General features: G+C 37.5%; 2 protein-coding genes and 1 long non-coding RNA gene across 5 annotated transcripts; 2 read left to right on the forward strand and 1 right to left on the reverse strand.

Annotated features, from left to right (window-relative positions):
- Positions 1-1,103: 1,103 nt before the first annotated feature.
- LOC117294529 (BLOC-1-related complex subunit 7-like) lies at positions 1,104-4,910 on the reverse strand. Its single transcript, XM_033776984.1, has 5 exons — positions 4,640-4,910; positions 4,053-4,115; positions 3,688-3,731; positions 3,552-3,572; positions 1,104-3,118 (listed from the first exon to the last, which is right to left on the reverse strand). The coding sequence occupies exons 1-5, from the start codon at positions 4,820-4,822 to the stop codon at positions 3,067-3,069; spliced, it is 363 nt and encodes a 120-aa protein (XP_033632875.1). The 5' UTR covers positions 4,823-4,910; the 3' UTR covers positions 1,104-3,066.
- Positions 4,696-26,569, forward strand: LOC117294528 (alpha-L-iduronidase-like). Of its 3 annotated transcripts, none has more exons than XM_033776981.1 (15): positions 4,696-4,784; positions 5,541-5,707; positions 7,781-7,921; positions 8,969-9,165; positions 10,559-10,654; positions 11,695-11,897; positions 17,832-17,932; positions 18,889-18,967; positions 19,442-19,682; positions 20,112-20,190; positions 20,302-20,411; positions 21,764-21,885; positions 23,238-23,363; positions 23,913-24,102; positions 25,952-26,569. In XM_033776981.1, the coding sequence occupies exons 2-15, from the start codon at positions 5,568-5,570 to the stop codon at positions 26,050-26,052; spliced, it is 1,926 nt and encodes a 641-aa protein (XP_033632872.1). In that variant the 5' UTR covers positions 4,696-4,784; positions 5,541-5,567; the 3' UTR covers positions 26,053-26,569. The 3 variants fall into 3 exon arrangements, with proteins under 3 accessions (XP_033632872.1, XP_033632874.1, XP_033632873.1); XM_033776983.1 differs by having other exon boundaries at positions 20,115-20,190; XM_033776982.1 differs by having other exon boundaries at positions 8,972-9,165.
- Positions 13,622-15,546, forward strand: LOC117294530. The gene is made up of 3 exons (XR_004519544.1): positions 13,622-13,907; positions 14,551-14,644; positions 15,242-15,546. It is a non-coding gene; the product is annotated as an uncharacterized LOC117294530 (long non-coding RNA).
- Positions 26,570-26,997: the final 428 nt, after the last annotated feature.

The raw sequence follows: 26,997 nt of genomic DNA on the forward strand, positions 1-26,997 counted from the left end.
AGCATGCACTGCAAATGGTTTCCTCCAAGTTGCCTGCAAAAGTTGCTTCGTGTGACGAGGCCTTTAGAACACTCAAGTAAAGGGAAAGTATCTGTTTGGTTATTCATATACAATTGTTGCACGCTGTGACGGGGTCCATGGCGTTTTGTACACCCGAGGGGGAAAATGGCACCCGAGGCGAAGGTGAGGATGCCATTTCCCCTCGAGGGTGTACAAAACCCATGGACCCCAGTCACAGCGTGCAACAACTGTTTAATTATACCTTTGTTTAATTGTTATTCCTCTTCTTGAAGTTCTGTTGTCATCTTCAAACGTTATTTTGACGGACTATTCATCGTTTAATAAGCAGACGAACAAGAAACAATTCCCCCGAACCTGCGGTTGTTTCAGACCAAGGACAGAGCACTGGAAATCGACCAATGCTGGGAACGATCAAGGTGATGTACACCGGTGTACATCACTTTTCATGTTACCCGGCCAGTCGAGCCATGTAACATGTGTTTTTGTTGCGCGTCACGTGATTGGTTCTCGACTAATCAAACTTCGCAGTTTGTTACCGAGGGATAACAAAAATGTTTGATGGTTTGAATCATATATAAATTTAGATGTATACAATAAAACTAACATGTGCAAAATTTCATTTCAAAAGGTGGTCGCGTTTTTTTGTGATATTGCCGAAAATCCGGAGTAATAGGAATAAACAGAAGCGTTACTCAGATTCAAATTTTAGGGCATTGAAACTGATATCTTTTTACACAACCACATTACTTCAAAGTGAAATGTTTCTCAAAATACTTTGTCCTATCCAAAGATTCTGTTGGATTCTAACAGATAGTTAGAGGGCCCCCAGGGAGAACAGTGTTTTTACACTGATGGGGCTACCCTGTATAAATAATACTTAATAATAATAATAGTTTGTATTGCCATCCCTTTTAAGAGTGATTACCAAACTTTTACCTTCCCTTTAAACAAAAGGAGGGGGGGAGAAATAATTTAAGCCATAATCATGAGCTTTTAAAGGACATTGTGCTTTATATCAAGAGAATAGGAGTGGGAGACTGGTACCCAGCAACAAATTGAAATATTTGTAAACAAACATTTTGTTTGCATTGAAACTAATCATTTCCATTTAAATGGCATTAAATCTGCAACCAGCCAAATCCTTAATCTTTTAATGAAAGCTTTTATAAAATTGCAACGATTGTCCAATACAGTTTGAAAAAAGTGAACAAAATCGTCAACAAAATTAGTTGAGTGCTGTAAGAAGACAGTGAAGACACATTTTGAACCATTGAAGGGAGATCCAGAAAAATTTGCCATCATCCGATGTAAAGTGGTTAAAATATTGCCATCGGTTTAGTTTTTAATTAAGTCAGTATTTCATATTGTGACTTTTGATATGTGTGGATGTTTTCCATTTGGGGGGGGGGGGAGTGAGATAATTGAAAGGAAAGAGGATCTGTTTTTAGGAATTTTGTTTGTTTGTTTATTTCTTTAAAACTGTTTTGTCCAATTGACCTTACAACTCGGACTGTTAAACACATAAAATAGAAAAATACTTGACTGTCGTATCTTGCGTTTTAATATTTGGTGTACTTTTATTGTACTATCGCATCATGCACTTTAAATTGTAACTGGTGTCAAGTGTCACTTTGTGCTTTAAATAAAAAATGTATAATAATCTTCTTGAAGAAAATGCCACAAGTAGTAATCACAGCATTTGCTAGCCGATCATGTGTTGGAACTTAGACACCTGTATTAGTGATGTAGGACTGATTTAGTGTAGACATTAGGATTCAGGTTTTTTCAACTTTCTGTCGGTAAATTGTCCAACAATTATTTTCCATAAATGTTCATTTTTGTTTTCATTTTGTAAAAGACAAATTCATATGTAAACATTCTTCTTATAAGGAGATCAATTTTTATACATTAAATTTACGACAGAACTAACCAATTTTGCAATAAAGGACTACAATTGCAATCACTTATTTGTGTGTGTAATTTTAATGGAATGCATATATTTATTTTACAGAAATCACACTGATACCAAATAAATAATAGTTTCATTTCATGTCAATTGCAAATTAGATATGAATAATTTCGGTACAATTCCTTTCTTAGATTTGAATAACTTCTGGTTCTGACTTTCTTAAAGACAGGTTGCTATGTCAAATGGTTCTGGGCAGATTTTGCTTATATTGAGTAGAATTGAGTAAAATTTTTTTTTCTTTGTAAAACTGTGTCCCCCACAAGAGGAGTCATTAGTTTTTCATTAGAAAAGGGAATAGTCGAACAACAATAGGAAGTCCCTACAACTTTGCGTGATAAATTATGCGCGTTTGTCCTATCTTATGTAACTATGCGAAACCCTAGTCCATGTGACATATTTACGCAGTCACCTGTGACTATACAAGCATGTCATTGTACCAGAAAGCATTTATATCTAATTTGCAACTGGCTTGCAGCTTTTTTAAAGACACAATTGGGCAGCCATGCCTGACATGAGCTCAGTGGTTAGTACCTCTCTAATCATCTCAAAAACTATGATAACCACTTCTCAAAACAAAAATTTTGCAACTTATTAACATTTTGCAACTTGGCAAGAGTAAAATCAAGACAGGATAAAGTCACTTGTTTGTCTGCCAAGAGAGATAAAACCCAATTTGGAAGAAAGAGTGGATACCAAGATGGGCCCCTAAAAGTATAACAATTTCCCTCTGGCAAGGTAAACTTCTATGAGGAAAATGAAAATTTGTGTTAGAACTTTGCAAAGGGTACCACAGCAAAAGCACAGGGCCCCACGGCAATCGCTGTGGGTGCAATGGTTATGTCAAGGTCTGCAAAGATATTGAGTTTGTGGCCAAATTATTATTTTTCAGCTCCTTGTTTAGAAAATCAAGACCAGATTATGACACGTGCCTCTGTTTCAATGGAAATCTCAGTTGGTCAGTTATCCATCTTCCATCTGACAAATAAACACTGAAGCTCTAAACCACAAACTTCCTTTTTGAAGACAGCTTTGAAGTTGGTCTTAAGGGATGCAAGAGTGAGGTGGGGTTGGCTTCATCACCTCTGAAGGGTCTGGAGTTGGTCTTGTAGTGTATCCATCACCTCCAAGCTACAAGGACAAAACACGGAATAAATTCAATATCAGGCATCAGGCATAGACATGTGAACTTATTATTATACTTCTGGTAATGAAACCAAGGATGCCTCGTAAGTGAGCTTAATCACTAGCTCACAAGCCTGAGGAAATCTGTAGACAATGGTGCTTGTTTCGTGAACCAGAAGCACCTACTCTTCCATGATAAGTGTTCTGTGTTTTATTACTTGCACTACCAATCCTAGTTCACAGGACCTATGGCTTAATGTCCCATCCGAAGGACAAAGCAACTATGGACACAAGTTCGACGAATGGGCTTTGAACCCACACTCTGCTGATCAGAAACACCAGGGCTCGAGTCTAGTGCTTTTTAACTGCTCGGCAATACCGGCCGCAATTTGAAAATCTCACATGATGGAAAACTTGACAGCAAAACAATTATATTTACCTTCTTTCAATGGCTTCTGCCCTGTTTATAAAATGAAAAGAGAAATACATGTTGTTAGTTTTCTATTGGAGCTGTTTGTAAGAATGTGACAGAATATTTTGTTTTGGTTTTATTGAAACTGGATTTATATACTTACTGGAACTGCAGCTGTGACACCATCAGACTCATCTTTTTCACATTCTAAAATGAAGGGGAAAAATGACAGTGAATTGAAATTGGTTAAAAAGGTAAGTATAGGACAACACACACAAATATTTTTAATAAAGATTTTTTTTAATTTGATGTTTTTCAGTGTACAAAACATAAGTTACGATAAAGTAGCCCTCCTCCCGACGTCGGGAGGAGGGCTACGTTTTCGCAACTAACAAATGTCTGTTTTACACAGGAACTATTACTAGGTTACTGTACTAGGTAGTTATTTTGTCTTTAGCCTCTAGTCATGTTAACACAGTTTCTTGGAGTAACATGTTAAAAAAAAAAAAAAATGTTTTTAATACTTACATGAGACGAATTGTCAACAGTAGATTCTTGCATGGCTAGATTGCGTGCCGCTTGCATCAAATGCTGCAAAAAAAAGGACAAATTATACAATTTAAGGGTCGTCAAGTGACACCAAATAAAAAGAATTTACAACCCGGGAAGTCTGGTGACTAATCTAGTCTGTCAACATTAGGTAAAATTGCACTTATTTTTGATCTCACATCTCACAAGTTGTTATTTGCGATAACGAAACTCTCCTCCTGATGGCCACGTGAGGAGGGTTACGTTATCGCAACTAACGAGTTGTGGTCTCAAAACCCTGCAGTCTGTGACCGTCGAAAGAAAGGAGGGTCACCTAGTAATAGAGGAAAGAAATACTATATTTTCTTCCTCATTGGGTCTATAGCTATGAATTGCACAAAACAAATCAAATTATTCAGAATCCCGTTATCAACAAACCATATGGCAAGAACAAACCACCCACAATTAAAATACACAAGGTGGATCCGCCATGGCCCAGCCAACTTCGCTTTTCTTCAAGGTCAACCAGACACCAATACACACAAAAATCAACAGTATTATTTGACCCTTGACCCATATCCGCTGACCTCGTTGGATTTCGATCCGCGTAGAATCTGCTTCGCAAGGCCTCCCAAATCAGCTACATTTTCCTGCAGTTTGACCGGTAGTCTTGGATCCATGTCTTGCGCCTGTTGCTGAACGCCTTGCCCAGCCCTGTAGGAGGGATTACTGGTAACCATAAAATGTCTGAGGACTGGATCATAACTCATTTTCCATAACAATTGTGTCAAAAGAACGGGGTGCTGCACTTTCACAATGACCAATTCTATTATTTTTGGGTTCTCGATTTTCACCGCAATATATTGGTCTGGAACCCTAATCCCACACTTGACATAGTCATTAACATTAGTCGGGTACTCTGTGAACTGGGGGCGGAGCGAAAGTGTTATTTCGGTGGGGGTGCATGATACTGAGTTTTATAAACTTATTTGACATTTTGAATGAAGGTTTTGTAAAGTTTATTTGCATATACTTTTTGTCATTTTGTGAAACTTCTTGCCAAAGTAGTGGTGGCCGTGCTGTACAATAAAATAATTATGTTATTTGTTTATTTTAAGGGAATTTAGTAAAAATAAAGAAATTATAGTTTTTTATAGAATTTTTCTAGAATTTTTAGTAAATTATAGGTATAGAATTTATAGTTTTTTTAATATGATTTTTACACTTTTTGAGGCATTGCATAACAATGGGTGCGTTTGTTTAGCTTCCCTGAGTCTACATGCAGTGCTCACTCGAGTGAGCCCCTGACAAGAGCTAAACGAACGATCACTACCGCTCTCGTAGTGACGTCATGCACCTGGGGCCAGCCCCCAAGTGACCCACTCCACAAGCCCTTAGCGCTCTATAAATATTGTTATTATTTATTTTATTCTAAAAATCCCCGAAATGATCTTCAATAATTTTTTTTCTTTTTTCTCTCATTTTCAGAAGAAATCACGGCCACATCTGAACATCATGAAGGCATTCTGTACATCTCTTCTCTCATTCTTGTTGATGATGCTAGCTCCATCGTTGAGTCTTAAATATGAGTTTGTTGTGAAGTCCGACAGTAAAGTGGCCGACTTGAAGAATTTCTGGGCAAGCACAGGTTTCTGGTATGTTTATCTTATTGATGATTGTCGGCAATTGTTTCACTTGAGATTGCTGCCAATATAAGTTATCACACAAGCGCGAGTGGAATACGGAATATAGCACTTCTGCGTCATTCGGCCGAGTTGGATATGGGACGCAGACGGGCTATATTTGTTCGTATTCCACGAGCGCGCGTGTTATAATGAATTTATTTTCCAGTTTCACGTACATCAACGCGCAAAGTTTCAAATTTCAGAGCGTTATTTTGTGACGAAACGCACAAAGTTAAGAATGTAATTTTTGCACTGTCTGTATATGGAGCGTAACGCATTGACATTCACAATACGCACTATGTAATAAAAACAGAGGAAGTAGGAAATAAAACAGGAAGATGTGTTTTTATCCCCCTAGTAGTTCGAGCATCTGATTGGTGGATTAGTGCATACTGGAAGATAAAAGACTATAGAGAGTCAAAGTAAACAGATGTTGAAATGTGCGCAGGATGCCATTTTAGCAAGCATTTTTTGATGCGAGAATACATCAGTGCAGACAGTGAAATGAGAATTGCTATCAAAAACATTTGCTGGTAGAAATGGCACCCATGTGCATAACAAAACATAGAGCAACCTGTGCCTTCATTCAGCGTTCTATAAACTTGGTCAGTGCCCTCAATGAAAATTAGAGGGCTACAAGAAATGATGATTGAGTGTTCTTTAATGACTTTTCCTCCCTCTTCCTCCCTTTGGTTTTTGTCTTTGTGTTTCCAACCTCTTGTGGTTAAACCAGCCCCTTCTCTCTACCCACCCCCTGCATGTCTGGGTCAAAGCTTTTTAAGAAATGATGATCAAGTTTAATGACTCTTTTCCTCCCTCAATTACCACCTTTGTCCTTTGTGTTTACTTTACAACCTCCCCTGGTTAAATAGCCCCTTCTCTCTACCCACCAGCCTGCATGTTTCTGTCTACATTGTTTGCTTGCTGAAATGGCACCTGTGCGCATTTCTCCCATAACCAAAGAACGAGCAGCCTGTGCCTTCATTCAGCATTCTATCAACAATATTTGTCAGTGCCCTCAATGAAAATTAGAGGGCTATTACTGTTGGGGATCAAAGCTTTTCAAGAAATGATGATTGAGTGTTCTTAATGACTTTTCCTCCCTCTTCCTCCCTCTTCCCATCTTTGATTTTGTCTTTTGTGTTTCTAACCTCTTGTTGTTAAACCAGCCCCAATCCTCCCTCCTCCCTTTGTCTCTGTCTACATTGTTCACCCTTTGCTTTTTCTGCGCACCTGCTGCCCCTCTCTCTCTCTCTTTTTATTTCTATCCACTTGGCTGCTCCTGTTCACCAGTAGGCCTACAGGTTTATGTCTGTTGTTGTCATTTACCCTTAAGAAAGAGTCTGCTAAGGTCAAAACATCATGCAGGCAACTAACTATATATTTCTGCAGAACTGACTCCGCGGCAGTACAGTTAATTACGATCCTATAAGCTAAAGTAGTAGTCCAAGTCTATTTTCTATACCATCGGCCCTGGTAATAGTTAAAAGCAGGACAGTTCTTTTCAGAACTGAGAAGTCTCCCGAAACCGATTATCTACTCCGCCGGGGCAGTAGAATAAATGCAAGACAGTTCTCTAAGAACAAACTCTACCTTGCAAGTAGATACACACATGGTGTTGCCGCAAACCAATATATTTATACCTCACCGTGCAATGCCTCAAATCCTATATAACTATTTATTGCATTTACACTACAGCTTCTTTTGGTTAGGCCAAATAGAAATAAAAACATGTTTAGTGTCCTCGCCTGCTTCCTTTTTAGAGGCCGCTTTTTTTGTTCCCCGTTTTTTTTTTTAATGGCTGCTCAACACATTTTTTAAGACTAACCGCTGGGCTGTTTAACAAAAAAGAAAAAAATTGCTGATATTTAAAATATTTCCTTCTTTTTTGTAAAAATGTTTTTTACTCCTTAGGGAGAAGGACAAGTTTGTTTTGATTTATTTGGCCTTATTTGGTAGTTTGCAACAGTTAATCGATATTTTTGTATTGTCTAAATTTATACTTTTGTTGCTTTAGTTGAAGCTTTTTCTTGTTACTTTCAGCCCGCCCCTTCCACACCAGAAAGCGTCCTCATACTTCCTGAATGAATCCGAGCATCAGAATTTGATCTTCATTGGATCTGTGCCCAACCAAGGAATTCAGCAAGTGCGGGTACATTGGCTGCTAGACCTTGTCAAACTCAGGTATCATCATCTTCCTATACTGTGCAGAAACCTCCTCTGAAGTATATACCTAATTAAGTCATAATTAAGTCTGAAATCAAATTTTCACTTTTTATTGTATATCTACATTTGTATCAGGATTAAAGCAGTACATTCCAAAAACTAAAGGTAGAAGTTGTCTTAAAGACAGCGGACACTATTGGTTATTGTCAAAGACTAGCCTCCACAGTTGGTGTATCTCATCATATGCATAAAATAACAAACCTGTGAAAATTTGAGCTCAATCGTTCATCGAACTTGCGAGATAATAATGAAAGAAAAAAATACCCTTGTCAAACGAAGTTGTGTGCATTTAGATGGTTGATTTCGGGACCTCAAGTTCTAAACCTGAGGTCTCGAAATCAAATTCGTGGAGAATTACTTCTTTCTCAAAAACTATGGCACTTCAGAGGGAGCTGTTTCTCATTATGTTTTATACCATCAACCTCTCCCCAGTACTTGTCACCAAGAAAGGTTTTATGCCAACAATTATTTTGAGTAATTACCAATAGTGTCCACTGCCTTTAATGACACGGCACACAATTAATATTATTGTAAAAGACCAGTCTTCTCACTTGGTGTATCTCAACATAATATGCATAAAATAACAAACCTGTGAAAATTTGAGCTCAATTGGTCATCAAAGTTGCGAGATAATAATGAAAGAAAAAACACCCTTGTCACACGAAGTTGTGTGCTTTCAGATGCTAATTGATTTCAAGACCTCAAGTTCTAAATCTGAGGTCTTGGAAAATTCTTGGAAAATTACTTCTTTCTAGAAAACTACGTCACTTCAGAGGGAGCCGTTTCTCACAATGTTTTATACTATCAGCAGCTCCCCATTACTTGTTACCAATTAAGGTTATATGCTAATAATTATTTTGAGTAATTACTGTAGTGTCCACTGCCAACTGCTTCTTTCCTCATATACTGAAACACATATGGTTATGATTATTTTATAAATAATTATTCCTCTTCAAAGAGAGTTTAATGTTCAAAATTCAACTAAGATTGTCCCTGTTCTTTTAGCAGTGAGAACAAATCTGGAGCTGTCACATTCAACTTTGACCTCTTGGACCAGATGATTGACAGAATCTGGAGAAATGGACTCCGCCCAGGATTTGAAATAATGGGGAACCCGTCTGATTGGTTCACTGACTTTGAGGAAGTGAAACAGGTGTATGCATGGAGAGATATGATTACTGCATTGGCTAAAAGATACATAGGTACAGTAAGCTTGTCTTATTCCAATAGACCAGAACCCAATTTCGTAGAGCTGCTTAAAGACAATGGACACTATTGGTAATTGTCAAAGACCAGTCTTCTCACTTGGTGTATCTCAACATATGCATAAAATAACAAACCTGTGAAAATTTGAGCTCAATCGGTCGTCGAATTTGCGAGATAATGGTGAAAGAAAAAAGAACCCTTGTCACATGAAGTTGTGTGCTTTCTGATGCTTGATTTCGAGACCTAAAATTCTAAACTTGAGGTCTCGAAATCAAATTCATGGAAAATTACTTCTTTCTTGAAAACTACGTCACTTCTGAGGGAGCCGTTTCAATCATACAATCACCCTCTCCCCTTTACTTGTAATCAAGAAAGGTTCTATGATGATAATTATTTTGAGTAATTACCAATAGTGTCCACTGCCTTTAAGCACAACAAGTAGCTAAGTACAACAAAATTATGCTCACCAGAATAAGGTTACCAGCCAAACTACTGTGTTTCATGTACAGTTTGTGACTGGTATCCTGCTTCATTTCTGCTAGCAAAATTTTCGGTTTTAAGCAGCTCTATGAAACTGGTTCCTTTGCCCAATTTCATAGAGCTGCTTTAAGGCACTGGACACTACTATAATTACTCAATTGTTAGCCTAAAAACTTACTTGATAACAAGCAATGGAGAGCTGTTGGTTGTATACAGTATTGTGAGAAACGGCTCCCTCTGAAGTAACATAGTTTTTGAGAAAGAGTTAATTTATCACTCAAATATTAAAAGGCATCTGAAAGCACACAAATTTGTGAAACAAGGGTGTTTTTTCCTTCATTATTTTCTTGCAACTTTGATAACAAATTGAGTAAAAATGTTCACAGATTTGTTATTTTATGCATATAATGTGATACACCAAGTGTTCCCAAACAGTGCAAAAATGAGTGGGATACCAGTCATGTGAAATTATATTTTGTCTTGTTAATGTTAAAACCTTATTCTTATTAACATACTTATTTTTTGCTTAGTTACTTTTTGTGCTTAAGCAGCTCTATGAAATAGGGCCCACATCATCACGTCAATGCAAGAACAATGTGACTTGTTTTTTTCCTTGTCTTTTCCATCTCTCACAAAAATGCGCCGTGCAAAAAAGTGACAATTTCAGACTCGCTGTAATGTGCTGCTAAAATATAGGATTGGAACTACCTCTAGCTACCGGGCAATCTCGGTGGTCTAGTTGGTAAGAAACTGCTCCAGATTAGCAAGGGCAAAGGGTCCGAATACAACCCGAGTAACGTGCCTTTGATTTTTTTCACAGAACACTAGGAAAGTACCAAGACAGTGCTTGCACACATCAGTGTAAGGGTAACCCAAAATAATACAAATTATAAATGTTTTTTTTTTTAGTGAAATATGGTTTGGATTATGTATCTGAGTGGAACTTTGAAACATGGAACGAGCCGGACCACAAGGACTTTGATAATCTAAACATCACTCTTCAAGGTAAAGAAATTACTCTTTAGAAAACGTTTTATTTATTTTGAAACATTAATCACAATTCTGGCATGTCGTGGCCGAGCAGATAAGAGCACCGAACTCAAGCTCTGGTGTTTCTGTTTAGCAGAGTGTGGGTTCGAATCCCGGTCGTGACACTTGTGTCCCTGAGCAAGACACTTAACTATAATTGCTTCAGCCACCCAGGGGTAAATGGTGAGGGTAGAGATGGTTCTTGTGGTTGGTTTAGCTTAGTGCGCTACATATTTGGCGGCACAGGCTGTATACTTCCCAGGGAGCTGAGATGGTTTAAGGAATGAAATGGCCCAGTGATCAGGGTAATAATGTTGGAAGCGCTTTGAGACATAATAATAATAATAATAACCCGTTTTTATATAGCGCTTTTCACACCCGAAGGGCGTCCCAAAGCGCTTCACATTATTACCCCTGGTAACTGGGCCTCAAATCACTCCTTAAACCATCTCAGCTCCCTGGTGGGGAGTATGTAGCCTGTGCAACATTAGTTATGCGCTACTCGGCTAAATCAATCACAAGAACCATCTCTGCCCTCACAGGTACCCATTTACCCCTGGGTGGAGAGAAGCAATTATAGTTAAGTGTCTTGCTCAAGGACACAAGTGTCACGACTGGGATTCAAACCCACACTCTGCTGAACAGAAGCAGCAGAGCTTGAGTTCGGTGCTCTTATCCGCTTGGCCACGACACCCCACATGGTGTATAAAGCGCTTTATAAAAAACAAATATTATTATTATTAATTCTGAGTTAAAGGTAGGGTTATCTTTTGATATAAATGACCCTCGAAAAAATTATATATCTTTATCCGAAAACTGTCCATAGAATAGAATAAAATAGAATGTTTTATTAGCCAATGATTAAAAACAATCGCAGGAATTTGAAATGTTGAACTCGCATTATTACAAAAATAGTTATCTTCAACACAAACAATATATGTAATACAAACTTTATACACATTCAGTGCAATGAAAAAATTAGACCTAAAAACTACAGCATGTATCTATTTTTAAAGGATTTCTCAACTACTACGATGCGTGTTCAGAAGGTCTTAAGGCAGCTAGTCCCAAGCTTCGGTTCGGTGGTCCTGGGGCTGCCTGTAGATCCAGGAAGTTTTCCTTGGTATGCTGGGCGCTGCTGCAACATTGTGAGAATGGAACCAACTTCTTCACCGGGGAAACTGGTGTTCGCATTGATTTTATTTCATTTCATCACAAGGTATGAAACTTAATCTAGTTGAATATAACGGGCCTAATACTTCACGGAAGCATTGGAGGCGATTGCCTCCGTTGCCCCTTGCCATGCCGTGGTGCCCTTGAAATGCTCCAGTAGAAATTTTCAGTTTCCTCATAGGGTGCCCTTTGCCAAAGAGAAAATGCCTTGGTGCCCTTCCCCTTTCAAAAACGAAGCATACAGGCCTGATATTAAGTTTTTACCCATACACCAATGTGTTTAAGCACTGTATACTCAATATTTTCCGGCGTCCTGTGAAAAAATATCACAGGCATATTACTCTGGTGGGATTGGAAGAGACACTGCTCTAGAATAGACCGATTGCGCTCTGTGCATCACGTGACCTATAGTGGGTATTAGATGCTAAACAAACACGGCATACTGCATATAAATGTGCGTTAAAAAGACATGATTTCTGTTGCAATTTTTGGCACAAAAAATACTAAATTCTCGAAATCACTGAAGAATATTCCGTTGTTTGTAACATGAGACCTTACCGGTGGCTGGTCAATAAATGTAATGGGTAAATACAGTTCCACTTAAAATAGGAAATTCCACGAGAATGTTCACACGATGACATGTGTTTGTGCACGGAAAGTGTGGTTTTACATTGCCCTCTTTGTAATTATTTGCTGCAAATATTTTCAATAAAAACCTCATTAAGAAGCTGCAAATCCCTTTATTGTCATCCTTAAAATTATTTGATTAGAAGGGGTTGCTGTCAGCTATGAGTCGGACAACTTCGCGATCTCCCCCATTACAGCCCGACTCACGCCAGGCAAATCGCAAAATCCACAGCGCTTGAGCTCGCTCAAACCTCAGTAATTACGTAGTTTAACCATACTCTCAAAAGAAACCTCTTTTGTAGTAGAATACTGGGAACATTTAACAGCAAATGTGATTTAAATCAATGTCACAATATTCAACTTAACAGAAGGGCTGGGTTTTTAGGTTAAAATGTTATTTATTGAAAATACAGCCAATTATGGTCCATCGGTACAAGTCTTCCCATGTCTTTACTGTGTAGCTGTGTTTTTCTATACCCACTATAGGTCACGTGATCACATGTAAATATTGGCAGTGCAATGGGTCTATTGCATTATCGTGCGTTCGAATCCCACCTGAGTAATATGCCTGTGATTTTTTTCGCAGGACTCGGGAAATTACTGAGTATATACAGTGCCAACACACATCGGTGTGTGGATAAAAAAACGAAATTAATGTTCTTAATTCCCGATTAGACCGTGGGATGATGCTCCAAATTCTGTTTTTCAGTGATCTACCTTACACAACTACTTACATTTGGTCTCAAAATTTGAAGAAAATTCAACTTACCACCCCAAAAAAATCGTCAAGCACAAAACTTACGCAGTATGGATTTATTCGCGAAATGAAGCACAAAAATACGGCGAGAATAAATGGCTGAATGTGCAAGAAAAAAATAGATGACTTGTAAGCTCGGCCAATCATAGCGCATATGACATGCATGTGGATGTGTGGACCAATGAAAGAGCTTGTTTCGGAGTCCTGTGGTTTTGTGGCCCTTTTTGAAACGACGGCGTCTGCGTTGGATTCAGCTTCAGGCTCCCTTATCTCGTCTGAAGCCCTGACTGAGCGCGTACGCAAAGCACGCACAATTGCCAAAACAACCGCGGGCCAAGCTAGCATTCGGAGCCGAAGCCGTGGTTTCGTAAAGGGTTTCAGAAAGATGTCGTCTATGCTTCTCAGGAAACTTCGTCCTGTGTGTGTGAAGGGGAAGAAAGTTGCACGAACACAACAGAAATTACATCCAAGCTAGTTAGGGAAAATAGTTATCGCTGGCAGGAGTTCGTTGGCCCAGCAGTGGTTAGGAAAAACTATCAGCATCGGTGATGTGCTGACGGACGCCATGGATGATGGATGATGACATGACAGCGACCTACAAAGACAAAAGACCTTCCCGGCAGCTGCTGGTTGGAGTACCGTGGATGTACTAACTACTAGTGGAAGTTGAAGGTATTTAGGCAACATTTCTTTCCAGAAATAGTTGTGCTTCAATTCGAAGCAAAGCAGTTAATCATTATTTTATTTTTATTTTGTCAAGTTAAACAAAATGAAATGCTCCTCCGATCTCTCAATTAAATGAAACGAAATCAGAGTCACGATCACATGATGAGGATACACATTTTGTTTATGAATCATGATGATGACACACATCGGTTTTAGTTATTTACTTAATACTTAAAAACAAAAACATACATGTACTGTTACAATTAGTAATTACATACAGATTACAGTATGAAAAATCAATAAGCATTAAATATTTAATGCACTAAGCCTATTAGAAATTTACACGATTCAGGAAAAAATGGCCCTTACTTTTACTAGACTAAAACACTGAAGTGGAGGAAGGGCAAGGGTACATACCCCAAGACCCCTATACTAATCACGTGATGAAGTATGCTTGAATAATAATAAATAACATCCCCATCTTTATTCTTAAAATTCTAGAGGCAAACAACCCGCCAACCAGCTTTCTTTGAGATGTGGTATTTAAATTTAAATTTTGTATTTAAACTAAGGGGAACAAGCCTAATTTTGTTTTCAAATAAGATGAGTAAACTAGGGCCTCATTTATTTGTATTTCTTTTCTTTTCAGTAAGACATGTCCGCTCTGGGTTAGTGCTATCAACACTTATGCAAATTCGCTGACAATGAAGCGTGCAGGTAGTAGGAGAAACAAAGAAAGGCAGGTAAAAAAAAAAATAACTTGTTCATTACTCTCGTCCACCAGAAGAAATACTGTGCGTAACCTTCTTTTCTTTTGTTTTAAGGAAAAAGAGAAAAGAAATCAAATGAATAATATATGGTAAACTGTTGGTATTTGTGAACAGGACCAGTATCCCCATTATTAGGTGTATTTGCACTTTATGTGTTAAATAACAGCCCTCAAATTAAATAAAAAATCTGTGTAAATTTTTGCAAGAATTTGCTACAAGATAATGAAAAGTTCAAAGTATTGGGTAAAAAATTTCCTCTTTATATCAAAAGCTTTCCAGTGCTCTTTATCGTACGTTTTGTTTGGATTGACCTTTAATAATTGGGCACAAGTTGACTAGGGTATGAGGTCATGCCACTTGGATTGAGAAATTCGTACTGCCTATATAAACTTTGGATTGGATGTGTATCTGCAATTAGGGAACAATGAGTTGATCTGATTGCTTTTCTATGTTGTTATTGTAATATTGTACCTTCACCAAAACTGTACATGTTTGCTTTTCCTACAAATTGTTTTTATTTTGTGTACTGTCTGTTCAGTCATCGAGTATGCTTTTCTAATTCGCTTGCAGAACGCGAGAATAGTGATGCCATTAGCAACGAGACAACTGAAGGTGAACCACGATCAAAAGGTTGCTACGCTCTGACACTGGTGATTCTGAAACGCCTCAGCTGAACGTGCTCCCCGTACAGTGTATCATGCAGATTGAAGAAGAAAGTATGTAAAGGAAAGGAAAATATCACACAGAAGATTTTCCTGTCAACGAATCAATTTCCCCTGCACAGACTTATGCTTTTGTGCCAATGGGCCATATTTTTGACCGTGTGAGGGCGCTCTCAATCACTTCCGGGGGTATATTCATTCATACCCAAAACAGTTTTTAAAGATTGGAACACATTACCACCACAGACATCTAATCCATCACAGACAATAAGACTTTTAAAGGAGCCGTTATAATCCACCTCTAAAGCAAATTGAAACTACGGCGCAACAAAAGTGACAGAACGCCTATTAATTTGTGCAGGGCGAATCGCGTGTACCCCCGGTAGTGATAAAAATACTATTTATAGCGCCCTCGCGCTGTCAAAAATAAGGGGCATTGTGGAGTGGAAATTATCCAGTACACTTCAAAGGACTCGGATGGGAATGTTTATTCTGATGATAACTAATTTAAACAAAATGTTGTCTGAATCATCATTTTCAATAGAAAAGTAGAAAAACTATATTATTTTAATTCAATTTTGTAAAATCTTTAAATCTTTGAAATTGTTAAAGGCCCTGTCACACCATGGCGTATTGCCTTAACGTATGCCGGCGTATAGGCCTACAGAAACTAGTTCGAGCATTTTAAAAGTCCAAGAGTGCCCAACTTCCCAGAATCACATCCATAGCGTACTGAACGTATACAAAGCGTATGACTAATGAATTGATAGCGTATCACTAACTTAAAATGAAGTTATGTATGTTACACAGGTGGATACGTCAGAATACGTCGAGACTTGTTGGGGATACGCCAGGCATAGGTTATACGGCACATAAAGGTATTTATTTCGTCAGCCAAAGTACATCACAGAGCCCTATACCAGCCAACAAGTAACGTACCTCTGACGTTCGCTAACGTACCACGGGCAACAAGAAATTTTGAACATGCTCAATATTTTGTTGCGGGCTCTACGTGCTCCAAATTTTAATAGCGTATCACAGCGTGCTCTAATAACATTAGCGACATATTACCCCTAACCTATATCAGCGTACACCAACGGAATGTTGATATTTCGCAAACGTTCGCAAACGTTAACATACAAGCAGGTGGTATGCCATGGTGTGGCAAGCCCCTAAATTAAAAAAACTCTGTGTTTTGAGACACTAAATACATGATCATCAATTTGTAAATTGCAAAGAAGATCCAATGGGCATAATTTCTTGGTTAGCTTTTTGTGTTCCAAACCAATGATGACTAGTGGACACAATTGGGAGAACAAACGATGAGTGTTCAGCTCTTAAATTTGAATTTGAATTGTTTTAAATTGAATTGTTTTGGGGAATTTAGAAAGTGCCTTTTCAAGAAAGTAACATAATTCATCATGAGGGTAATATTAACTTTCAATGTTTATAATAACAATGAGTATTGTACCAGAAATGTGTCATTATGATATGAAGAGAAGGAAATAAAAAAATCTCAATGTGTGTCTCTTGTCAACAATATCCTTTTTTTGTCAAGTTCATTCATTCGATTAAAATTTAATTAAGGCCTGTCTAAGCTCTGAAGACTTAGTAAATGACCAAAATGAGGTCCAGAAAGTTTGTTGGTGACATTTAGAAACAATTTAAATAACCCCAGGTCAAAATTGCAGTTGAACCCAGTTAACTGGGGTCAACTGGTTCAACTGGATAGTGACCAAACTCGTCCATTTTCCATATTAACCAACTGGTTTTGACTAGGTTTAACTGTGTTCAACTAGGTTTAAATTATAAACCAGTTGGTGTCTGTCCATTTTCCATATTAAACCAACTGGTTTTAACTGTATTGAACTAGTTTATCAACTGGTTTTCAACTAGTTCCAGTTAAACACAGTTTAACTAGGTTCAACTAGAATTTTGACCTGGGACTTAATTGGGGAAATGATTGATGTACAGAATAATATTTCCAGGGGTGTTAAATAATTAATTAATTGAGATCTGGGAGAAAAGAGCTGAAAACCTGTTAATGAAAGCAAAATAAATAAGCCAGTATATTTTCCCCATTCGTTTGTGCACTTGGTGATTTGCCCATAGAGTTTGTGCACAGTTCTTCATTTTTTACCAATAGAGGGCGCTATTTTCCTATAATTATTTTCTAATTAAAATAACTCATTACTGTGCAAGTTTTGCCCTTGATGACTTTCACATGTTATTCAGGACTACCATAAGAACATCTGGGGAAAAATTCAGGTAGTTGCAGAGGGTAGATCACAAAACTCGAAAACTAGAGCCCTTTTTGATGATCATCCCACAGTCTAGATGCAAATTTAACATCTATTATATTAACCTAGTTGGTTAGACACTGCTCTAGAATTGCGAATTTGTGCAATAAAGGTTAAAAAATTAAATAAACTGAACTAAATAAATTTAAGGGCCTATCCATTAATATTTGATATTTTAATTGGTAACTTCTCTTACAGGGTGAAGGTCATTCGATGTTTATTTTGGAGCAGGAAATTGAAACCATAAAGAACATTCAGAACCTGTACCCAAAACTGTCCAACGTTCCGGTGTTCAATGAGTAAGTGTTAGTATCAGGAACCTCATTAGCCTATTTCCGAAACTCTAACCCCAAAGGGGGATCACTTGGATCGATTTAAACCTTGTCCAGCAAATGGGCATACAATACAATACAATACAACTTGATTGTCCCTGCATTGGAAATTCTTGGGGAATATAGCCACCCCTGCTCTGGAGTAGGGCTAAGCATATAAAATCCTGGAATAATAAGGGAATGAATATGTGCTTGGCCGGTTTTAAATACTCTGTTTAATACCGGTTACAGTCTGGATGCGATAATTACCCGAGTCTGAGGCGAGGGTAATTATCAGGATCCAGACTGCAACCGGTTTTAAACAGAGTGTTTAATACCGGCCAAGCTCATTTTATTTCTATTCAATAAGCACATTTTTATTCTATTCATAAATACCTTTTCGGTCAAAAAACATCAAAACTTTTTGGTCCAAAAAATCACAAAAATTGTAATTGTTCAATGATTTCTTTCAACAAAACACCCCTCCAGGTATGAAATGGTAAGGCCTTCTGGTGAAAACTCCTTACAGGGAGATTGGCTTGCACGTAGCGCGTATTGCGTGATGTGGGCCAGGTGTTCCAGCCGCTGCTCTCGACCAATAGGAATGAATAAACTGTCTTTATAAGCACAGGTGCAGCTTGCGTGTCACGCCCATGTTTAAACACTTTTTACTGGTGATATGTCATCCGTTTAAACACCCCCACGTGATACCCTCTCGACCAATCAGAATGGATAAACTGTCTTAGGTATTTATGAATCTTGAATAAATGTGCAGCCAGAACCCCCTGGAATAGAGACCTAGGCGGTGACAGTGTGAAAGTGCGTGCCCATATTCACCATTTATTGATAATAAAATTTGATAGAAATGAACAAGAAATAAAGTGTACACAAAGCATGTTCATCTTGAGAGTTTATCCTTTTATTCTCCTTCTCCTCATTTCCAGCGAGGCAGATCCTTTAGTAGGATGGAGTCGTCCAGAGGAGTGGAGAGCTGATGCTACTTACGCAGCTGTGGTTGTCAAGGTAACTCTTTCTTTCTTTCTTTCATTCTATGAACAAATAAAAAGTACAAAAAAAATTGTCTTTCTAATGCTGTTTCTTTAAGGGTATGTATACATTTGATAATCACTCTTGAATTTAAAAACCTTTGATTAGAAGCCTACAGCAGCTTTCGCTAGTAAAAAGCATTTGAGAAACATTTCACTTTGAAGTAATGTGTTTATGTCAAAGGATATCAGTTTTTATGCCCTAAAGTTTGAATCTGAGAAACGTTTAACTGTCAGTAAATCTGAAACTAGGGTGTTTTTTCTTTCATCTATCTCCTGCAACTTTGAAGACCAATTTTCACAGATTTGTTATTGTATGCATATGTTGGGATACACCAAGTGAGAATATTGGTCTTTGACAATTACCGAAGTTGTCCGGTGCCTTTAAGGACATTTCCGGGTGTATCTTTTCCTTGATGATGAATTTCTGTCCTCCATCTCTCTTCTCCAGATTATTGCCCAGCATCAAAATCTTCTCATCAGCCAGCATCCAAATGTGAACTACGCGTTGTTAAGCAACGACAATGGCTTCCTTAATTTTAACCCCAACTTCTTCACTCAGCGGACTCTGGTTGCTCGGTTTCAGATGAATCTAACTCACCCACCGAGCATTCAGACAATCAAGAAACCTGTACTCAGTGTGATGGGTTTGTTGGCGCTGCTTGGAGACACTCAAGTTGATGTTTTATCAGGTACACTGGCTCATTCATTCATTCGTTTCTTTTATTTTGAATCTGACGTAAAGTTGTAGGTTTGTGTAATGCACGAAAAGAACTCAGTACACTTAAAGAAGGGATTTGCCCCGCTGTTTTCTGGTGTTCTGTCTATAGAAAAGTAGTTGGAATGACTAGGCCGCGTGATCAAGCACACTGGACTCTGGTGTTTTTGATCAGCAGCAGTGGGTTCAAGTCCTGGTCGTGACGACTGTGGCCATGAGCAAGACACTTGACCATTGTTGCTTCAGCCTCAGATGTGATGTACAGCCGTAGGTCCGAGCATTGCAAAAAAAAATTACTTTTCTTAAATTCAAGTTAAATTAATTTGAACATTGATAAGGTTGTATTTTCACCAGCCAAATGTTCAAATTCTACATTAACATTTTGACTTCTTTAACATTGCAGCAGGAGAGGTCAGCGGTAACAACAGTGACGTGGGTATTTTAGCGTCAACACACACACCAGTAAATACTTCAGGGGACAGGTGAAAAAAATATTGTTGTTATAATTTATTCCCAAGGGATTTTGGACAAGGCATTTTTACAAATAAGATTTAGTGTGGGTGGTGGAATAACTTTTGTTATGATAATTTCAGCTGGCAGATGAGCATGATCGTATACAACAGCAACGACACGAGTAATGAGACTGGAAGTGATCATGTGACCATCAACGTTCAAGGTGTTCCTAACAGTCGGCAAAATCAAGGTATGTATAAATGAGATACAGCCATTACTATAATAATAATATATCTTATATCAACATCATCTTTGGGACAACATGCTTCCGAGCAACAGTAATCAAGTTTACTTTTGTTGTTCCTGACCCACATAAGTTGTTCCTTGTTGGTCTGTCCAGTTGTTTCCCTCAGTTGATTTACTCCCCATGCCTGCATGCTCCTCTTCAATTCATTCCTTTTTTTGCTCATCTAGTTGCCCTCCTGTCATGTTCTGTTCTGTTTTTTGTTTTGTTTTATATTTATTGTGTGCTTTTTGCTTGAATAATTATTGTATTTGTTATTATTTTGATTGGTTCGTTGCTTATCGATTAACTTTTGCTGTGCTTTTTGATGTACTTGTATTTGTTGAGGTCAAATAAATAATAATAATAATAATAATAATAATAATAATATAATAATAATAGATCTTATATAGGGCATAATTGGCCTAAAAAAGAGTCCAAGGCGCTGCACACGAACAATAGAAACGCAAAATGTATAAATAAGACTATTGAAGAATTAAACGTTGCTTAAAAAGTACAGGGGTGGATTTCACAAAGAGTTAGGACTGGTTTTTATCTTGATTTAGGACAAATTACTCGTCGTTTTGAATAACTCCTAAAGAGTCATAGGACTAGTCCTAGGTTATTGGGACTATCTTTTGTGAAATCGACCACTGGCTTTTGGGGTAATGTTGTAAATATTTATATAATCAACACCCAACAGTTTAAAATCCTAGAATCCTAGAAATAAAATAGAAAGAATTGCAAAACTTATGCGCACATATCTCCAAGAGCACAATACACAAACACTAAAACTTAAAAATACAAACATAGGAAAATGACATTGAAAGTGCATCACAATGAGCAAGAAAAGGCAAGTGACATAAAACTAGTTTTGAGTTGAACTTTAAAGCCATTGGACACTTTCGGAACAGAAGAAAAAATAAAAGTTCACAGATTTACAAATAACTTACAGGGTTTACAGAAGGTAATGGTGAAAGACTTCTCTTGAAATATTATTGCATGAAATGCTTTACTTTTTGAGAAAACATTAAAACAATATCAATTCTCAATATCGAGATTTACGGATATATTATAAACACTTGTCATGACACGGTGAAACGTGCAGAAACAAGGGTGGGTTTTCCCGTTATTTTCTCGTGACTCCGATGACTGATTGAGCCTAAGTTTTCACAGGTTTGTTATTTTATATAAAAGTTGTGATACACGAAGTGTGGGCCTTGGACAATACTGTTTACCGAAAGTGTCAAATGGCTTTAAAAGACCTTTGGGAAGAGACTATTGTGGTAGTGAGATGCATTTCTGTATTTTTCTTTCAGACATGTTGTACGTTGTGTATCTTTTGAACAACACTCTGGGTAATCCATATCATTTGTGGAAAGACTACAACAAACCAGTTTTTCCGACCAGAAAACAATTTGTAGAAATGAGGAAAAATCAGGTAACTATAAAAATGATTTATAATTGTTCACAGAAAATAGAACTGACAAGGAGGAGGGATGAGACACAAGGTTTAAGCCAGGATTTGGTATAATGGTGTCCAAATTAGCTGGAATTTTAAAGGCAGTGGACACTGTTGGTAATTACTCAAATTAATTATTTGCATCAAACCTTACTTGGTATAACGAGTAATGGGGAGGTTGATGGTATAAAACATTGCGAGAAACGGCTCCTTCTGAAGTGACGTAGTTTTCGAGAAAAAAAACATTTTCCACGAATTTGATTTCGAGACCTCAGGATTAGAATTTGAGGTCTTGAAATCAAGCATCTAAAGCACACAACTTCCATTATTTATCTCGCAACTTCGACGACCAATTGAGCTCAATTTTTCACAGGTTAGTTAATTTGTGCATGTTGAGATATACCAAGTGAGAAGACTGGCCTTTGACAATTACCAATAGTGTCCAGTGTCTTTAAACACTGGGGTGTCCAAATTGTTCACTTAAAATACATTTACATGAAAACGAGAGATGAAACAGGGTGTCCAAAATTAAAACAGGGTGTCCAAAAGACACCATAACACCGTTTTGGCTAAAGGCTTTGATGAGAAATTCTAAACTTATTTGTATTAATACCTTCTGCCCTCTACTCTCTGGAACAGTTTCCCCCATCACAAGAGTCTATCACCTCCTTTGAATCATACATAAGTGGCCTGAAAATCCACCTCCTCGTGTCTGTACAGCATTTTTACCTAGTTTTTGTGTTAATCTTAGAATAAGATCATTCAATCAATAGACCTTACGTACATGACGTCATTTCAGTAGGGCGCCCTCACCTAGAGGTCAAAAGGAGGTTGTTCATTGGCCAATACTGTGCGCCGTGAGTACAAATCTATGCGTCTCGATTGTTTTGTCACCGTTTTTCCCATTAAGATGGCGGCTGGATGACGTCAATGCATGAGGTCTATTGCAAGTAATTTAATATTTTATGTAGAGTTAATTTTATATTAATTAGGCGCTATATAAATCAAATAAAGACAGCAAAAAAAGTGATGCGGCTGTTGTAAAAGCACCTATAATATTAAAATTGTTACATGTAATCCAAAAAATGAAAATACCAGGAGATGGAAAATTTAATTACGGCGATTTTGACACCTTGTTTGTTACAGTCGGTCGAGTACAAACAAGGTGTCAAAATCACCGTAATTAAATTTTTCGTCTCCTGGTATTTTCATTTTTAGAATACGAGTATTAACAATTTGAAAATTATAGGTGCTTTTATAACAGCTGCGTTACTTTTTTTGCTGTCTTTATATTATTATTATTATTCTATACTATCTCTTTTTTTCTTAAGGAGCCTGTCCGAATCACAGGGCCGACTAGTTTCACTGGTCCTGGGATGACGTTTGACTTTAACTTGAGCAAACCTGGGGTGATGCTTATTCATGCTTGTGCTAAACCTGTAGCAGCTCTAGAAAAGGTAAAATATTGTCTCACAAATAAAATCTCAAACTATTTTAAAAAATAGCTGATTGATAGCTCCTGTTTAAAGATACTGGACACCTTAAGTAATTGTCAAAGACCAGTCTTCTCACTTGGTGTATCTCAACATAAACTCAAAATAATAAACCTGTGAACATTTGAACTCAATTGGTTGTCGAAGTTGCGAGAAAATAATGGAAGAAAAAACGCCCTTGTCGCACAAAGTGGTGTGCTTTCAGATGCTTCATTTCGAGACCTCAGCTGAGGTCTTGAAATCAATTCAAATATTTTACTGAGAAATTACTTCTTTCTCAAAAACTACATTACTTCAGAGGGAGCCTTTTCTCACATTTTTTACTATCAACAGCTCTCCATTACTCGTTACCAAGTAAGTTTTTATGCTGTCCAGTGCCTTTAGATATCGCAGATTTCGTGTTTTTATTTATTATTTATTTATGAGACATAGCCTAACATCACAAGAGAAGAGATTTGAATTTTGTTATCACAAAGACCAGTTCTAAGATTCTTTCTTGTCCAACATTTACAGGTAAACAATCTGTACCTTCACAATGTCACAGAGTATGACGTTCTTGTGAGATGGGAAGACGTCTCATCACATTGTCTCTTGACATACGAGGTGGAATACTCCACTCAGCAAAGAGGGCAGTATTTACGAGTGAATGACGTTGATTTGATATTCACTACCTTTCTCTTCTCAGCTGATGCAGTCAGTCATGGTGAGTACTGGCAAGTATTTAATTAATTTTGGGTTTTTGTTTTAATTAAATGGACACGTTGCCTTGGATCAGGCGAGTTGGTATATGAAAAGCGCTTGTAACCGTTTTTTTATCAAATGCAATTGGTTCGAAAGATGTTTTAAATATAGAATACAATGATTCACAAAGTATGCCTCAAAATTGTGTGGTCCGCGCTTTATTGAGAAAACAAAAACATTACTCTTCAAACTGCCGTGCCAAGTTAGATCACCGTTTAAAAGGAATACCACACAGTTTTGAGGCGTGTTTGTGTGGCTCATTGTATTCTACTTTTAACAACTTTTTCAACAAATCTTTCTTACAATATGCATTTTGTAAAAAACGCTTTTCATAGACCAACTAATCCAATCAAGGCAATGTGTCCCTTTAAATGATGGTATGATTTTGAAGATTCTAATGATTTTGAATGTAGTTCTTGAAGTATTTGTTCTGAGTAAACTTGTAGGCACAACCATGAGCAAGTTCGATCAGGGTACAATTGTCGACTAGTGGTTAGTTTGTAACGTACGAAGCGCATGCGCGCTGAAGTAAAAGTGCGACTGACTCTAGTTGTTTTCTAGCGACCGTATGTGAAAAAGATGACCGCGAACCATAGCTCTATGCCGTGAACACATAAAAAGTCCATACTCACTTCTTTTCAGCTATTTTAAGAACAACTGGTCCTCTCTGCCTGCAGCACACTGTGACATGACAAATTGCTATTGGTAACCAACGATGCAACCAACCTCACCCAGCCTCGAGTGGATGGTCGCGAATAGTCAACTAGACTGGTCCAACTATCGTTGACTAGCGCAGGTTCAATCAGAGTTGGTCGAACTATGGTTAACTATGGTCGTTGATCGAACTTGCTCCATTTGTGAATCTCTTTTGGGAAAAGTGTTGGCTCTGAAAAGAGCCATCCTGAAGATGAGCAGAGTATACTTTTCAAAAGATCGGGACCACACCGGCTCTTTACAGAGCCTTCACTCCTGCCGAAAGAGCTTTACACATGGTTGTTCCCGCAAGTTTGTGTATATCTTTGTTTAAAGGCAGTGGACACTATTGGTAATTACTCAAAATAATTATTAGCATAAAACCTTACTTGGTAACGACTACGAGTAAAAGGGAAAAGTTGAGAAATGGCTCCATCTGAAGTAGCGTAGTTTACGAGCAAGAAGTAATTTTCCACGAATTTGATTTCGAGACCTCAGACTTAGAATTTGAGGTCTCGAAATCAAGCATCTGAAAACAAACAACTTCGTGTGATAAGGGTGTTTTTTCTTTCATTACTATGTCGCAACTTCGACGACCGATTGAGCTAAAATTATCACAGGTTTGTTATTTTATGTATATGTTGAGATACACCGAGTGAGAAGACTGGTCTTTGACAATTACGCAGTATGTGTCTAGTATCTTTAACCATCCATTCTTTAACTCTCTGAGTATTTCTTTATTTGTTTTTCACACCGTTGAGGTACCCATTGCTAACACACAGAATTTAAATTGCCTCTAGCCACTGGGCTAGGTCAGTGGTCTAGTGGTAAGACATCTGCTTTAGCAAACAAAGGTCATGGGTTCGCATCCCACCCAAATGTTTTGCCTGTGTATTTTTTTCACAGAACTCAAGAATACAGTATACAGTGCTGAATACACATCGGTGTAAGGGTTAAAACAAATTATATTTTTTTCTGTAAAAGGAAAGCTATTGAATTTTTGCTATCCTTGGATAAGTTTGTTAATTTGTTTCTTTATTTTCTTCTACTTTCTACTATAACAAAAATATTTCAGATTAATGACTTTTTACAAAAATTTCTTTTTTACTTTTTTACAGGTGCTCTAGCGAGCATTAGCACCAAAGGATGGTATCGTGTAAGAGCTGTAGACTATTGGAATCGTCCTGGCGATTATTCTACACCCGTGCAGTTGAAGTAGTCCCTGTATGAGGCTGTATCAGAATTGGCGTCAACAGCTATGGCTACGGCTGTTGCTAAGGGTGTTGCTAAGGACGTCCTATACCTCAACACATGATGACATGGAAATCTAGCCGTAGCCGTAGCTGTAGCCGCCAATTCAGAATTAACTTCAACATATTTCTGACAATCTTTTTCATAAAGCTGTTTCAATCACTTACCTTTTTTAGATACTGTCTTTCACTTCAAGAAATAGTCAGGAAATTTGGGTTCTGTCCATTTCTCAAAGTCATGTGACCTTTTTTATCAACAAATTGTGCTTAAGAAATAATATAATGTATGTATTTTTATGTTTTATACCTCTTTAAACTTTTATATTTAAATATTTACTGTAAAATAAAACAGTACTTATTTGATGTACACATTTTGAATACATTTTTTTATACACCATATTGTTTAACAACCCATTATTAAAGGAACGTTACAGAATTGGTAAGTAACAAAAATCGTGAAGATCACAGGTTTACATAAAACTTACACGGTCTAAATGATGATGATAGTAGAAAACATCCCTTGAAATATTGTTGTCTGAAAAGTCATATTTGATGAGAAATAAATAATCTAAATTCGCTTTTGGAGCTTAACGCTCAGTGAGCGTTTTATTCATTTTTTTGTTTTGGCATCGATGCAATGCAAAATTTGTAATTTATTTTTCACTATTCTCCCGTGACCCAGATGGCTGATCGATCTCAAACTTCTACAGGTTTGTCATTTTATGTTTATGATGGATTACATAAAGTACTTACACTACCAGCAGCTGTTTGGTTAGCAAAAACCAATTCTGTAATGTTCCTTTAATGTTAGGTTGATTGACTAGAGTGGGATTTGAACCTGCGACCTCCGAATTGAATGTGCTGGCACTCTACCAACTGAGCCATCTAGCCCTATATAGGTGGTCTCTCTTTTT

The sequence above is a fragment of the Asterias rubens genome, chromosome 9 (genome assembly GCF_902459465.1).
Source record: "Asterias rubens chromosome 9, eAstRub1.3, whole genome shotgun sequence".
Lineage (NCBI taxonomy): Eukaryota > Metazoa > Echinodermata > Asteroidea > Forcipulatida > Asteriidae > Asterias > Asterias rubens.